General features: G+C 30.4%; 1 protein-coding gene across 1 annotated transcript; it reads left to right on the forward strand.

Annotated features, from left to right (window-relative positions):
• The first annotated feature begins 1,821 nt into the window (after window positions 1–1,821).
• On the forward strand, window positions 1,822–11,615 carry LOC114193691 (protein IQ-DOMAIN 1-like). Its single transcript, XM_028083583.1, has 5 exons — window positions 1,822–2,052; window positions 2,223–2,321; window positions 4,069–4,365; window positions 9,713–10,078; window positions 10,616–11,615. The coding sequence occupies exons 2-5, from the start codon at window positions 2,235–2,237 to the stop codon at window positions 11,228–11,230; spliced, it is 1,365 nt and encodes a 454-aa protein (XP_027939384.1). The 5' UTR covers window positions 1,822–2,052; window positions 2,223–2,234; the 3' UTR covers window positions 11,231–11,615.
• Window positions 11,616–14,008: the final 2,393 nt, after the last annotated feature.

The raw sequence follows: 14,008 nt of genomic DNA on the forward strand, positions 1-14,008 counted from the left end.
AAATTTGAAGAATTTTGGTTTTACATGTTTAAATTTTTAAATATTTTATTTGAATAAAATAATTCAACTTTATTAAATTTTAAGATTTATTATATGGATAAAACATTTTAATTATTGTCAAATACAAAAATATTAAATACAATAGTTACCATTTCTACCTTGTAGACAACAAACAAAAATTGACTACAAAGAGTTACTATTTCAACCATGTAGACAGTAAACAAAATTTGAGTACAAACTTTAATTCAAAAAAATTGATTGACATTCATTCGAAAACAAATAGTTTATTATTATATATTATTACAGAAACTTATGATAAAAAAATAAATATGATTGAGCTTGATTTAAAAGAAATCTTGGCAAACGTTGATAAAAAAATCATTGAGTTCATGACGTCTTCTCTTCAAATAAAATTTTCTAATTTTAATTAACTAAATTACTCTTAGATTTTTAGCTAAAAGTATTTTGAATTTCTTAGTTGTAAGGTTAAGCAAATTTATTTCACGCGATGACTATTTAGGCTGTACACATGTTCCTTATAGAATTATTTAAGTTGAATTCCTTTTTATAATAATTAGATTGTCATTAACAAACATTGTTAATTGCTGTTTTAAGACTTTTCTTAAATGGTTGTTTATATGATAAAAAAAGTGCAAAAATAAATGATTTTATTAATTTCAATAATCAATAAAAAAATTCATTTCCAATAATCTGACCTAAGTTCATATATATATATATATATATATATATATATATATATATATATATATATATATATATATATATATATATATATATATAATAGTAGAAATAATAATTATACAAACATTTCAATGTTCAAAATGATGAAAACCAAACTCAATAATAAATTTCGTAAATCACGGACGTACCAAATTTAATCAAACCTCTCGGTGCAACTCTGTCCTTATGTTTTAATTATCTCAATTGAGTAATTTAAATATTACAAATATAAGATTTTAGACACTAAAGTTATAATGACGCAATTTAGTCTTCCTTTTAATTGAAATTCAATGGTGTAAAATGTTCGATGATAAAGTCACACATTTGTTATACTTAGGGCCTGATGATTAAAGTTAGAATACTAGAATTACATAATTACAATGTCAGGAAAAGTGCAATTATCTTTATTAAGAGATTTTTTTATATATTGTAAAATTAATAAAATTACTTATATTCATAAGGATAAAAACGAAAAGAATAATTACTTATACGAAACAATATGTATAAATAAACAGTTACAAAGAGAATTGAATTAATGGTATTATAGATTATTAATTACTTATACGAAACTATTTATACAAATAAACAGTTATAAAGAGAATTCAATTAATGGTATAATTAATGGAATAATGGAATAGATTATTAAGGATTATATATGTGTTTGGTACTTCGAGATTTGTAGTGAAAATTGAAATTATTTTTTTATTAAAAACTTTGAATCAATATAGATTCTTATCTTTAGAAGAATCTTAACTTTTAAATTAATTTTTTAAATTTATTTGACGTTTTAAATACATTTAATTATAATATTTTAGTTTATTTATACTATTTGACACATTTATTTCAATGTTAGTCGAGAAAACATTAAATAAATTTGAATAAATTTAATTTAAAAAATTAAATTCACTTATTTTTTTGGATATAAGGGATTGGTTCAAAAATTTTAAAGAGATACTGGAAATAAAATAATAAAAAACATATTTAACAAGATTATTAATAGTTATAGTTATAAAATAAATAATAATAGTAATAATAATACATGGTGGTGGTGTAGTTGCTATTGTTCCATGTTACTTACCCAGTCCAACACATCCGTGATTCTGATAAATACCAACGACGGTTGCGCGGGCACACAGTTACTAATCACACACACGCTCTCTCTATCTCTCTCTCTCAGCGTCCTCATTATTTTTCTCTGAATTCTGCCACCACAATCCCTAATTGACCAAACATTTATTTACCATGAATCTCGAAAATGTCAGGCACAACATGTGAAGTGATGCAAAACGGCAACAGCAATTGTTTCGCCAGGTTAGTTTCATTGCTCGCTCCGAACTTGGTACTGTTAGATTTATGTAGTTAACGTGCGTTAGAAAGGATTTTTTGAGTGGTAGTGATAGTTGAATGTATTATAACGTTTTCACATGGATGAAATGCTAATGTATATGATGCCGATGCTGATTGATGGTCATGAGAAACAGATTTGTTCATAGATGGGGAGAAAAGGTAGCAGCTGGTTCTCGTCCGTGAAGAAAGTTTTCAAGTCATCTTCTAAAGAATTGCCAGAGCCTGAGAAGAAGGTAATCCGTTCTCCTCGTCTTGTTCTTGTGTTCTTCTTCTGTTGTTTTAGTAGATGATTTGCAGGTTCTCTGTTATCAGAACTTTTCACTTTATTCCTTAAAGATTTGGAGCATTTGTGTTTGGAAATTTTTGGGACTAAAAACACCATTAATCTTATTTTTACTTTATTTGGAGTGTTATTGAATGTCTACAAGAATAATTTATAAATATTTCTTTTTCTAATTCATCAAGATGTTAACAGTTACCACAGATTTCAAAATAAGAATATGTCACTTCTTTCCTAGTTTCAGATTTAGAAGTTCTTACACATTTAAAAATTTCAAATCATTCACGAGACAAAAAAGAGTTCTTAGCATTTGTAATTTTGTATTCCAAAATTACTCTTTCCTTCTTTATTTTTTCATTTCAATTAGAGGGTGAAGGCATCAGCGTAAACCGGTACTTCTTCAGGGTAGTGAGCAATGTGTCATTTTAATATACTCTTAAATCATCAACTCCAATCCCTTATTATGTCATTAATTAAAAGTTCTTGAACTAGTCATGGACTTTCCCCAATTCCAAAACCACAAAGAAAAAGAAAACTGTATATCTATATGCCCTGCAGCACAAGGAATGGCACGATCATAATCAATTTCAGCTTTTCGCACTAAAGGCCAAAGCCTTATCCAAGGCTGAGTAACAAAAGTTGGTTTGCTTGCTGTAATGTAATTTGTGTTTTTTGTGCGCTCCTCCACAATAATGGCGGGATGTGCCTGGCAATTTTTCAGCTTTCGGGACCATCAACCTGATACAGCATGTAATTATGTATATGTATTTATGGTCCCCGACGAAGTCAACATGTATCAAATGCATTTGTTAGTATGTGAACCACATAGTTATCATACCACCAAACCCATCACATCATTCATCTTTAACATCGTGTGCTTTCTAAGTTATTCATCCTCCCAAACAAACATAAAAACAATGATACTTCATTATGTGCTTTTCTCAGGCTGTTGCAAATCACCAAAATCCTTTCAGTCCTTTTGTAATGTGTACTTCTTTTCTTTGAATTAGAAAACAGTGTGTATGGATATTTTCTTCTAGTTTTATTTTTTTTATAAGAACAGAAAATGGGTAAAAAATACTGTATAATCAGGGGGGACTATCAATGGAGTAGGTAGATAGATAGTTATTTTGGAGTGTAAAATACGAAAGATGATTTTCGCAAACTTATTAATTCTTTCAAAAATTATTATTTTCTGATCTTTAATTTCTTTAGTATATCATTTATGAACAACACCAAGGCAGAATAGTGGGTTGATGATGATGATAATGACATTTCATCAGATGAATTTCTTTATTTTGTTTGTTGCAAGACTACATCCGTAGATGTACAAAAAATTATATTTGCGGTGGAAATTTGTTCTATAATTTCTGCATGAAAATTTATGTTCATAATTAATGTAAATGAAATTACACCAATTCAATGTTTGATGTAAGAAATTTCTTGTCTTTGTCTCGTTAAGTCAGATGGGATTTTGGTGCCCAGAATTATTTAGTAAAAAACTTGTACAGAGAATGCAGCTAGAAGTATGGTGAAGAGACTAGATTGCAGGATTTTTAATCATGTAGAAAAAAAGGCGAAAAGGAGAAAGAAAAAGATAGAAGAAAATTTGTTAAAAGTACTTTTGTTGAATGATGTTGTGTGATGCATACAAGAGTTTAGTTGTTTATGGTCACAAATCTTGTGGTTTTCATTTTCAGAAAGATAGCACACAGAAATTACAGCATGAAGTGGCAGAGGTGGTGTCTTTTGAGCATTTTCCAGTAGAGAGTTCTCCAGATAATAATGTGACAAATGAAGAGAGTGGCACTTCAACTCCATTTACAGAAGATAGAAGCCACGCCATTGCCGTTGCAGCAGCAACTGCCGCAGCTGCTGAAGCTGCTGTGGCGGCTGCTCAAGCAGCTGCAAGAGTGGTGAGACTGGCCGGTTATGGACGCCACTCAAAGGAAGAAAGAGCAGCAATACTCATTCAATCAAACTACAGAGGCTATCTAGTAAGACCTTCTTTCTGTCTCCTACAATCTCTAACCATTTTCTTTTTAACTTTAGAATATAAACTCTTTTTTTGACAATCCTACCTGGTCAAGTAATAGATCTAAAGCCAAATAATAAACATTTTAAGAATAAAAAAAATGTTGAAAACTTATAAAAATGGATCTTAAATTGATTTTATTAGAACTTTTATAACAATTCCACTATTTTAAGATTTGATCTTAAAATGGTAAAAATAATTAAAATATTTTTTCATTTTTATTATTTTATACTAGTGTAAACACAGATACATAGCGTCTGTGTGTAGGCATTTTTTAAATATGCATGTTATTAAGTTTATATATAAAGTAAAATTATATTTATTAAAAGATGAGAAAATAACTGTTAATAAATAGAGACAGAAAGAAGAAGTAGAGATAGACAGTTTTATGAAAAACTTGTAAAAATAATAGATAATTTTAAAAAAATTAATAAATATATTTTTTAAAGAGTAAAATTGAAATTTTTTGAAACGTAGACACAAAAGAGAAAATCTTTTATATATATATATATATATATATATATATATATGGTTATAGATATACATTTTTTATTATTAATACACATTTTATTTTTATTTTTTATATTTTAAATGTTAAAAATTTATACTTTATTTCAGTTTTTAACATTCATTAATTATAGAATTATGATAGTAAAAAGATATAGACTAAATTATTCTTTTAGTCTTTATTTTTTTTTAAGAAATATCATATTGGTGTTCTAGTTTTTCTTTTCTCAATTTAGTTTTTTTTTTAATTATTCGATTTGGTCTTTTCACAAAATTATGATAAAGTGAAAATAACTTGTCAATTTTTGATTTGCTTGAATTTAATGTGAAATATTAAAATCAAATTAAATCAATTTTAAAATAATAAAACTAAATTAAGACAAAAAGAAATAAAAGACTAATTTGACACCTCTTAATAAAAATAAAGACCACACAAATAATTTAACTAAAAATATATGTAGTAAAAAACCTTATTAATTTATGTTGTCATAAATTAATTTCTCATGATTTAATTTTAATTTATGAAAATATTTTATTTTTTTATAAATAATACAAGTTTGTCATCGGAAAAGGTGTCAAGGTGTAATTTTCTTTTTCAAAATACAAATTTCAAAAATATTATGAAAGTGGAATGTCAGTTTAGTACAATTTTATTATGAAAATATTGTGTTAGGATAATGAGACTTTCGAACAAAGTATTATTGATAGGATACTTTATAGTAGTACAATTTTGTTTTGTATGTATCATTATTATGTTTTTGGGAAGATTAAAATCAACCGAAAAACATAGTAGATTTTTTACAAATTTTAACAAATTATCTATTTAGATAAAAAAGTCTACCTTATTATTATTATTTTATTTTGGTTAAAAAGTAAAAAATTAATCTATTTAAATTTTATTTATGAAAATTCTGGCAAATTTATTCAAAAAATAATTTTTCAAACCAATAATAACTTATTTATTGAAATAGTTTTACTATTAATCAATTACTTATTATTATCGGGTCTGGTTGAAAATAGTTTTACTATTAATCAATTACTTATTATTGTATAAGAAATATTTTAATTGAATAAGTTCAATTAATCTGTAATATGTACTGATGCGTTAAAAATATTCTCTTACTTTATTCAAGAAAATTTATATCAATACATATTTCATATTTTTTTATCTTACTTATATATTAAAATTAAAAAAATAAAAGTAATTATTTAAATACCGAAAAATAATTACATTAATAAAACTACATATTACAAATCAGTTACACTTTTGTACAATCAACAACTACCTTTTATTTAATCGTCAGTATTAATATTTTTTTTCTCTTAAAATATATATAAACATAATAATATATAGTAACACACAAAAAAGAATATTTTCCACATTTAACATTCCTAATAATATTAATTAGACGCTAGTAGAATATACTATAAATCGCTTGCATATTTTAAGAATCTAATGTTTTATAGACTACCTACTATTTTTTTTATGTAAACTATCGTTATTAATTTTATTTTCTTAAAATATTATTATAAACAGATTATGTAATACCCCATTTAAATAATAATTTTAATTTAAATGAAATGTTACACAGATAGAAATTTAGAAACAAGTCTTAAAGTATAAACGTTACTTCTTACAATATCCAAAAATGTTAGGAGAAACTAAAGCACACCATGATGCCAGATACAACCAAGAATCCAAGGACTTAACGAAATTTAATAGAATACTAAAGAGCAAAGCGTACATGGGCCATAGCCTAAAGAAAAGCCCAAAAGCAGAAGTCAATCCCAAGGCTAAGCAGCGAAACCATCACCTTCCTGTTGACAATGGGTGTTCCTCGCATCTGCTCACATCAACAAGTTGATGATCATCGCAAAAGAGAGTACCACACAACAAAACACACAACAATAATAGAAGGGTAAGCTAGAGTTGAAAATGGTTTTATCATGCTTGTGGTGGATACCTCTGCTTACCCCCGAGCTATGTGTTACAAGTGTTACAATGAATCAATTCCCTCACACACAAGGTTAGCCCTTAAGGAATTTCAGGCCTCCTACTACTCCCACCACAGGAGTCAGTCCGCTCTAAGTGAGACTAACTGACTCCTTAGAGTATCAGGATGCAATCCTTACCTTGAATTCTTACCAAGTTATGTAGATGGGACACCACCATGGACACCCACTAACAGGGGCCATGGAATTACGTCTCGGCCACTAAAGCACGACCCTGAAGTCCCACCTAGAGGCTTCAAGGAATTACGTACTGACCACATGCCAAACATATACAAACAGCCAAGTAACGGGTACACATATCATGCATAGGAATCTCCTACCAACATTCGTAACCAACCCTCATTTATCATATGTTGAATCAATACCAACTCGTTATTCCCAACCATGAGTAAAGTGTTTCTCCTCATACCAAAACCATGCCACTGGATTACTAACCATCATGTCCATTGTTGCTCATGTCAACTTTGTGACCACATATACATATATTGAACCTCTCAAGTATAATTCATATAAAGCTTATGCCAAACTCATAATTCACACATATAACCCTCTCCCAATCATGCATACTCATTCCCATTAAGCCATCATACAATAACTCATACAAGCACAAGCTAAACATCCAAACACAGTGGAGAACCATCTCAGGGCGTATTCTCGCCCAGCTCTTCGCTCAGGCTAGAGGGTCTCGCTCAAGCGAGAAGGACTCTCGCTCAGGCGAGCTCCTTTCGCCTAGGCGAGAGCTCGACACACACACAACAACGGCCTCTGCGTATTCTCGCTTAGGCGAGACTCCCCTCGCCTGAGCGAGACACTCACTCGCTCAAAACTAAGTTGGTCGCCTGAGCGACCCCTGCGTAAAAAGTCTGGGCGAGCCTCTGCTCATCTCGCTTGGGCGAGACAGGCTCGCTTGGGCAAGATTATCAGATATCGCCACTGTTTTCCTGCGACAACCATTCATACCAAGCCAAAAATAACATACAAAAGCATTCCACGCATCGAGAACATGATATCAACCATAGAATCGTAGCACAACAGCAAGAACAACAAAAAGACGAATATAAGATTAGGTTCTAGCTTCCCTTACCTGGAAAAAGGCTAACAACTGGGTTCTTGGGTGGGAACAAATAAACGCAATAGCTCTTAGAGTGGTTTAGCGAGGTGGAACGAAACTGGCTCGAACAAGTGCGACGGAGCTCCAAGGCTGAACCCTATCGGAGAGGGTGACAGCTACTCAAAGGGGTTAGGAAAATCTGTTTCAACAAAGTGAGAGGAATGAGGTTTAGGACAGACTTAGGATTTGTTTCCCTTTGGGCTAGCCCTTAGGCCCAACTCACATGGGGTAGCCCTTTTAATTTAGGACAGAAAATATTGGATCTTACAGATTATCTCTTCCTCACTAGTTATATATAATACAAAATGTTCATGTAATTATATTTTAAATATCATATGTATTTCAAAATAAGAGACTTTTTTTTTTGGAGATATTATATTACATTTTGTCAGGAATATTATTTTTGACAATATCAACAAACATTAAACTTGTATGTGTAGAAATAACAAATAACACAAGAAAAAATAGTTAAACTGTGTTTTAAAATTTTTGATAGTTTTTGTAATTATATTTGATTATTGTGTACAAAGCTATTTGTAAACATTAAGTTTGACTCCAATTTTTTCTTTTCCTTTTAAGTTAGTTTAACAATTATAACGTGAAAGATGAAAAAAGAAAAGAAATATATTTGACTTTTGACTAATTAGTTAAATTTTACTTAACAACTTCAGGGTGTGAAATATACATAAATTTCTTAATTCACTTTTGACTAAAATAAATTGTTTTTGGCTTAACACGAGTATTTGTTTAGCTCTTTGTCACTCCTAGTTTACCTAGTTCAAATATTCTTTCTAAAAACACTTTTGGCTTAACTAATTTTCTTTTTTTACAATTATTCATGACTTATACACACACAAGGTTTGAATGATCAACATATCATGGTTTTAGCTTACATTAAACTATCTCAATTAGTTTGTTAATATGAATACACAAAATGCTTATGAAAAACTTTAGGACACGAAAATTTCAGCAGAGTTTCAATAGTTTTCCTTCTTTGTTTACAACTATCTTTGTGTAGACTAGAGAAGATATGATTGTTGTCAACTTTTTTTTACTTGTTGAATAGATTTAAATTCACTAGAATGTCTTTTTCTTTTCTTTTTTCTATTATTGTCTTTTGAGCTTTGTTGTAGAGAAATAATAAATATGACATGAAACATTAATTATTTTTTTCTTCTTTATGCAACTTCTTTAATAACTTATAATCCTTATCTATCTTGGTTAAGTAACCTTTTACATTATTTTAGATAAAGTTGACTACCATCTTAGCTTAAAAAAAATGTTTGAATGAAGTTTTGAACTTGGACATAAAATTTTAATGATAGATGGTGAAGCATTTTTTTTACATTTCTTTATATACACTTACTAATAGACTTTTTTGGTGTGGATCCCTCAAACATCCAATGTTCTAAGGCTGGTTTATTTTTAATTAAGCGTGTTTTTATAATGCTCATCATTTTGACTACCAAACTAATCTCTTGTCATCTATTCAGAAGTGGGATATCGCTTCTTGGGACCTATCCCGTATACATAGTAATCTTAATTATTTACTTCCAATTCATAAAAAATCAGCATTTGTAAAATGTCTAATTGTGTGAAAAATTTTGTTGAATAAATTTGCTGTGTGAAGTGAATAGTAGCATGGGGTGTTGAATTAATTAATGAATTGCATCCGTAGGCTCGACGTGCACTGCGAGCACTGAAGGGATTGGTGAGGCTGCAAGCACTGGTAAGGGGACACAACGTGAGAAAGCAAGCCCAAATGACGATGCGATGCATGCAAGCACTGGTGAGGGTGCAGGCCCGAGTAAGAGCTCGCCGACTCCAATTGAGTCACGTCGACGACGAAAGACAACAGTATGAGAAGATCGAAGAGCCCAAGCCCAAACCCATGCCCATGAGCCCCATGAGAAGGACACCCATCAATAATGATTGGGACAATAGGCGTCAAAGTACCTACAAAATTAAGGAAAACGATTTCAGGAAACATGAGGCTGCAATGAAGAGAGAGAGAGCTCTCGCATACGCTTTCAACTATCAACAGGTATCTTTGCAAATTATAATATGCGTGTTTCTTTTAATGAACTTCCAGAAAAAAATAAATTAAAATACTTTTTTTTATAAATTATAATCAAAAATTAAAAAAATTATAGTGGAAAAGTTAGTTTTAATTTTATTTCTTACTTTCTTTTAAATCTTTGTGAAAAAAAAATCATCTATACATATCTGTAGGATAATTTATATCATTTAAATCTTATACCTTTTCATATTAAATATGTAATTCTTTTTATAATTTTAAGCATCTTTCTTTTAAATTAAATAATAAAAATATACTGATAGTTTAGAATTGAACACATCTTAAGTAAATAAGGATAAAATATTTTGAATCATTAATAGAAAATTAAAATTAATATTTCGAAACATTACAGTTTGTTATTGCAATGTATGTATATATGATGTCAGTCATAAGTTTTACGTAATAAAATTTGTTATTATCAGTTAATATATATTTAAAAAAATAGGGAAAAACTTAGTTCAATAAAGAATATGTAAACATTGTGGAGAACCATTTTGTTAACAGCAAGAGCAGCAAAAGCAATATTTGCTGGCTGAGTCGAAGGGTAAGGATGATATAGGAATAAAGGAAAAATGGGGTTGGAACTGGTTGGAGCGTTGGATGTCATCACAACCGTACAATGTGAGGAACATGGGACCACGTGAGACCTTTTACATGACTCCAGCTTCTACAACGTCAACAACCACAGATAACATGTCTGAGAAGACCGTAGAAATGGATATGATTGCAACTCCAGGCCCAACCAATGTTAGAAGCATCAGCCCCATAAACCCAGACTCCATTGATTCAAGCCCACTCTCCAATAGGCACAATCATCAAATACCTCCCAGCCCAAACAGACGCTACATGGCCCCAACTCAGTCTGCAAAGGCCAAGGTTCGGGTTCAAGGCCCATCGAAGCCTCGGGTTTCAGCTGGGCCTCAGTGGAACTCCTCAACTAAGGGAGGCTCCACCTGCGACTCGTCTAGTTCAGGTGGAGGAATCACCGCTTACCAAATTCCAAGAAGTCCAGGCCCAAAAATTAATGGCATTCGTTCACAGTCCAGAAGGACTGTTAGTAGCAGTCCAGATTACATTGAGGATTGGGCCCTTCCCCTTGGAGCCCATGGTTGGACTTAATTCGCCGTTTTTGAAGAAAGAATTAAAACTCTATTAATAAATATTTGGTTCAGTTTCTTATTTGGTATTATAATGATATAAACTTTATATTTTAGTCTCTATACTTAAAAATCATTTTGTTATAAATTAATCCTTTTTAGTGTCTATAAATTTAAACTATAGAAACTAAAAGAGATTAAAATTTTATGAACTAAAGAGAATAAAAATTATTAAAATGATATAATAGAGACTAAAAGATAAAGTTTATACCATTATAAAGACTAAATGAGCTTGAACCTGAACGTTATAATGGAATGTATGCTTTGCTATCATATTGCATAGTATTTATGGACAGTTTAATAATGTAGTTCGTGATGTCAAGAATAACAATTTTGAGATTGTGATATCTTTGAGCACATTTTATATTATATTTTACATGTAATATGTGCATGGCTGATTTCTTTTTAGCCCCGAAAATTGTAATATTGTGTTTGTCAAGGTTAGCATTTAAGGAATTGCTTAATTGTTATGATTTGATAAGATTTATAGAATATAATGATAGAATAAAAACATAAAATAAACATTAATTTTGTAAAATATTTAATGCGTATTAGAATAAGGTTCAAATAATAATAAAATGTTTGATAATGATGATAGTAGTGATAATGATAATGATAATGATAATGATAATAGATGATAGTAATATTGACTATAACAATAGTGATGATGACAACAAAATTAGGGTAATAATGACTATTGTAAAAATGAGATCATGATGACATTGTTAATGCTTATGAGAGTTGATTACGGTTTAAGAATGAGACTTAAAACTATATTTAAAGTTAAATAATGAATGAGGGAATATGTAATTTTATATTTAATCTATGTCAGAATTTTTGTATTTATTTTTATGTTTATGTAATTAGGAATTCTTATTAGACATTTTTTTTGTTATGTTTATTAAATAATTTATTGGATGAACTAATTAATTGGACATAACTATGTTAGAGAAAAAGTCCAACACCTTATGATTTTGATTAAGCATCGAAAACAATCAAATGTAAAATATAATCATGTTTTGTGTGAGAAACAACAATATATCATGTAAGATACAAGTGTTTTATTTGATGGACAACAGAACACTCTACAATCTTGGATAACTTTTGATAAAGTAAAAAGTACTTAAATGATAAAAACCCAAAAAAAGTGTGCTAACATATATATATATATATATATATATATATATATATATATATATATATATATATATATATATATATATATATATATATATATATATATATATATATATATATATATACTTTATGATTGCAGGGAATATTTATTTTCTCCATCTAATAAAGAGATCCATTAAAAAAATGATAAGACACATAAAAAATCTCTCAATCAAAGAGTTAAGAGATACTTTCTTCTCCAAATGCCTAAACAAAGCAATGTTAATTCTATAAAAATTGTCACCTTTGTACAACATGATAGCTTAAGCCGATTCAAGGAAATGCACATGACCTAAGAGACACATCTGGATATTGAGATATAGGCTAAATGGAGAAAGATAAAATAATATTGCGTGAAATGCATTAAATGTATCCAAAATAACCAATCTCATAAGAGGGAGGGAAAGATGTTTAGAAAATTTGGTGATACTCAATGGCAAAAAATTACTCTACAATGGTTACTTTCTTTTACTTCAACCAAACTTCAAATTTTTTCTCTTCATCACTTTTCCACTATAACATGTATACGCCAACTTCATTACACACAGTTCTCCACCACCCATTCCCTCAATCATCATCACATGCTACTCATACTACACCCTTCTTTGGTCCCATAAGACTGAACATGCAAAAAATTAGGGGTGATCATGGATTGGATTTTTAATGATCCAATCTACATCCATTTTAGATCCAAATATTTGGATCAAATTCAAAATCTAGAATCCATTTTTTTATAAAAGAAATTTAAATTGAATTTTTTAAAACTTGTATCCTTAGAGCCGACATGATCAAATTTGGCAGAATTTTGGTCAGGGCCAACTTGATCGAATTTCAACATGACACCGACTTGGAGGACTTTCGGTCGTGGGCGACTTAGCCGAATTTTGGTTGGGGTCGGCCGAATTTCGATCGGGAGGCCGACTAGGCCGAATATGTCCAAGTTCCAGTCAAGATAAACTAGGTAAAATTTGGTTGCATATGACCCAATTTTGGTCGGGGATGACATGGTCGAATACGACCAAATTTGGACCAAGACCAACTTGAAAAAATTGTGGATGGGATTGACTTGACTGGATTCGACCGAATTTCGATCGGACTCGACCTAGCCTAATATGGCCAAACTAGGGCGAAGGCCTACTCAGCCAAATTTTGGCTGCATTCGACTCGATTAAATTCGGATGAATTTCGGTCGAGACAGACTCCGCCGAATATTGCTAAATTTCGGTCAGGGACGACTCAACCAAATTTACGTCGTGGCTGACACGACTTAATTTGACCAAATTTCGGTCTGAGCCGGCTAGGATGAATGTAGCTAAATTTTGGTCGCGGTCGACTCGACCGAATACAACCAAATTTTGTCAGGGGTTGTCTCGACCAAACATAGCCAAATTTAGGCTAGGGACGACTCGACAAAACTTTGGTTGGGATTGACTTGATTGGATTCACTAAATTTCGTTCGGGACTGACTTAGCCTAATACGACCAAATTTTGGCTAGAGCCGAATCAGGCAAATATGGGCAAACTTGGGTAAGGGCCTACTCAGCCAATTTTTTGTTGCAACCGA

This window comes from Vigna unguiculata, chromosome 8 (genome assembly GCF_004118075.2).
Source record: "Vigna unguiculata cultivar IT97K-499-35 chromosome 8, ASM411807v1, whole genome shotgun sequence".
Taxonomy (NCBI): Eukaryota; Viridiplantae; Streptophyta; class Magnoliopsida; order Fabales; family Fabaceae; genus Vigna; species Vigna unguiculata.

Coding starts and splice junctions, on each gene's coding strand:
- LOC114193691 (XM_028083583.1), top strand. CDS start 2,235: ATGGGGAGAAAAGGTAGCAGCTGGTTCTCGTCCGTGAAGAAAGTTTTC. Junction 2,322..4,068: donor TGCCAGAGCCTGAGAAGAAG/GTAATCCGTTCT, acceptor TTTCATTTTCAG/AAAGATAGCACACAGAAATT. Junction 4,366..9,712: donor CAAACTACAGAGGCTATCTA/GTAAGACCTTCT, acceptor TTGCATCCGTAG/GCTCGACGTGCACTGCGAGC.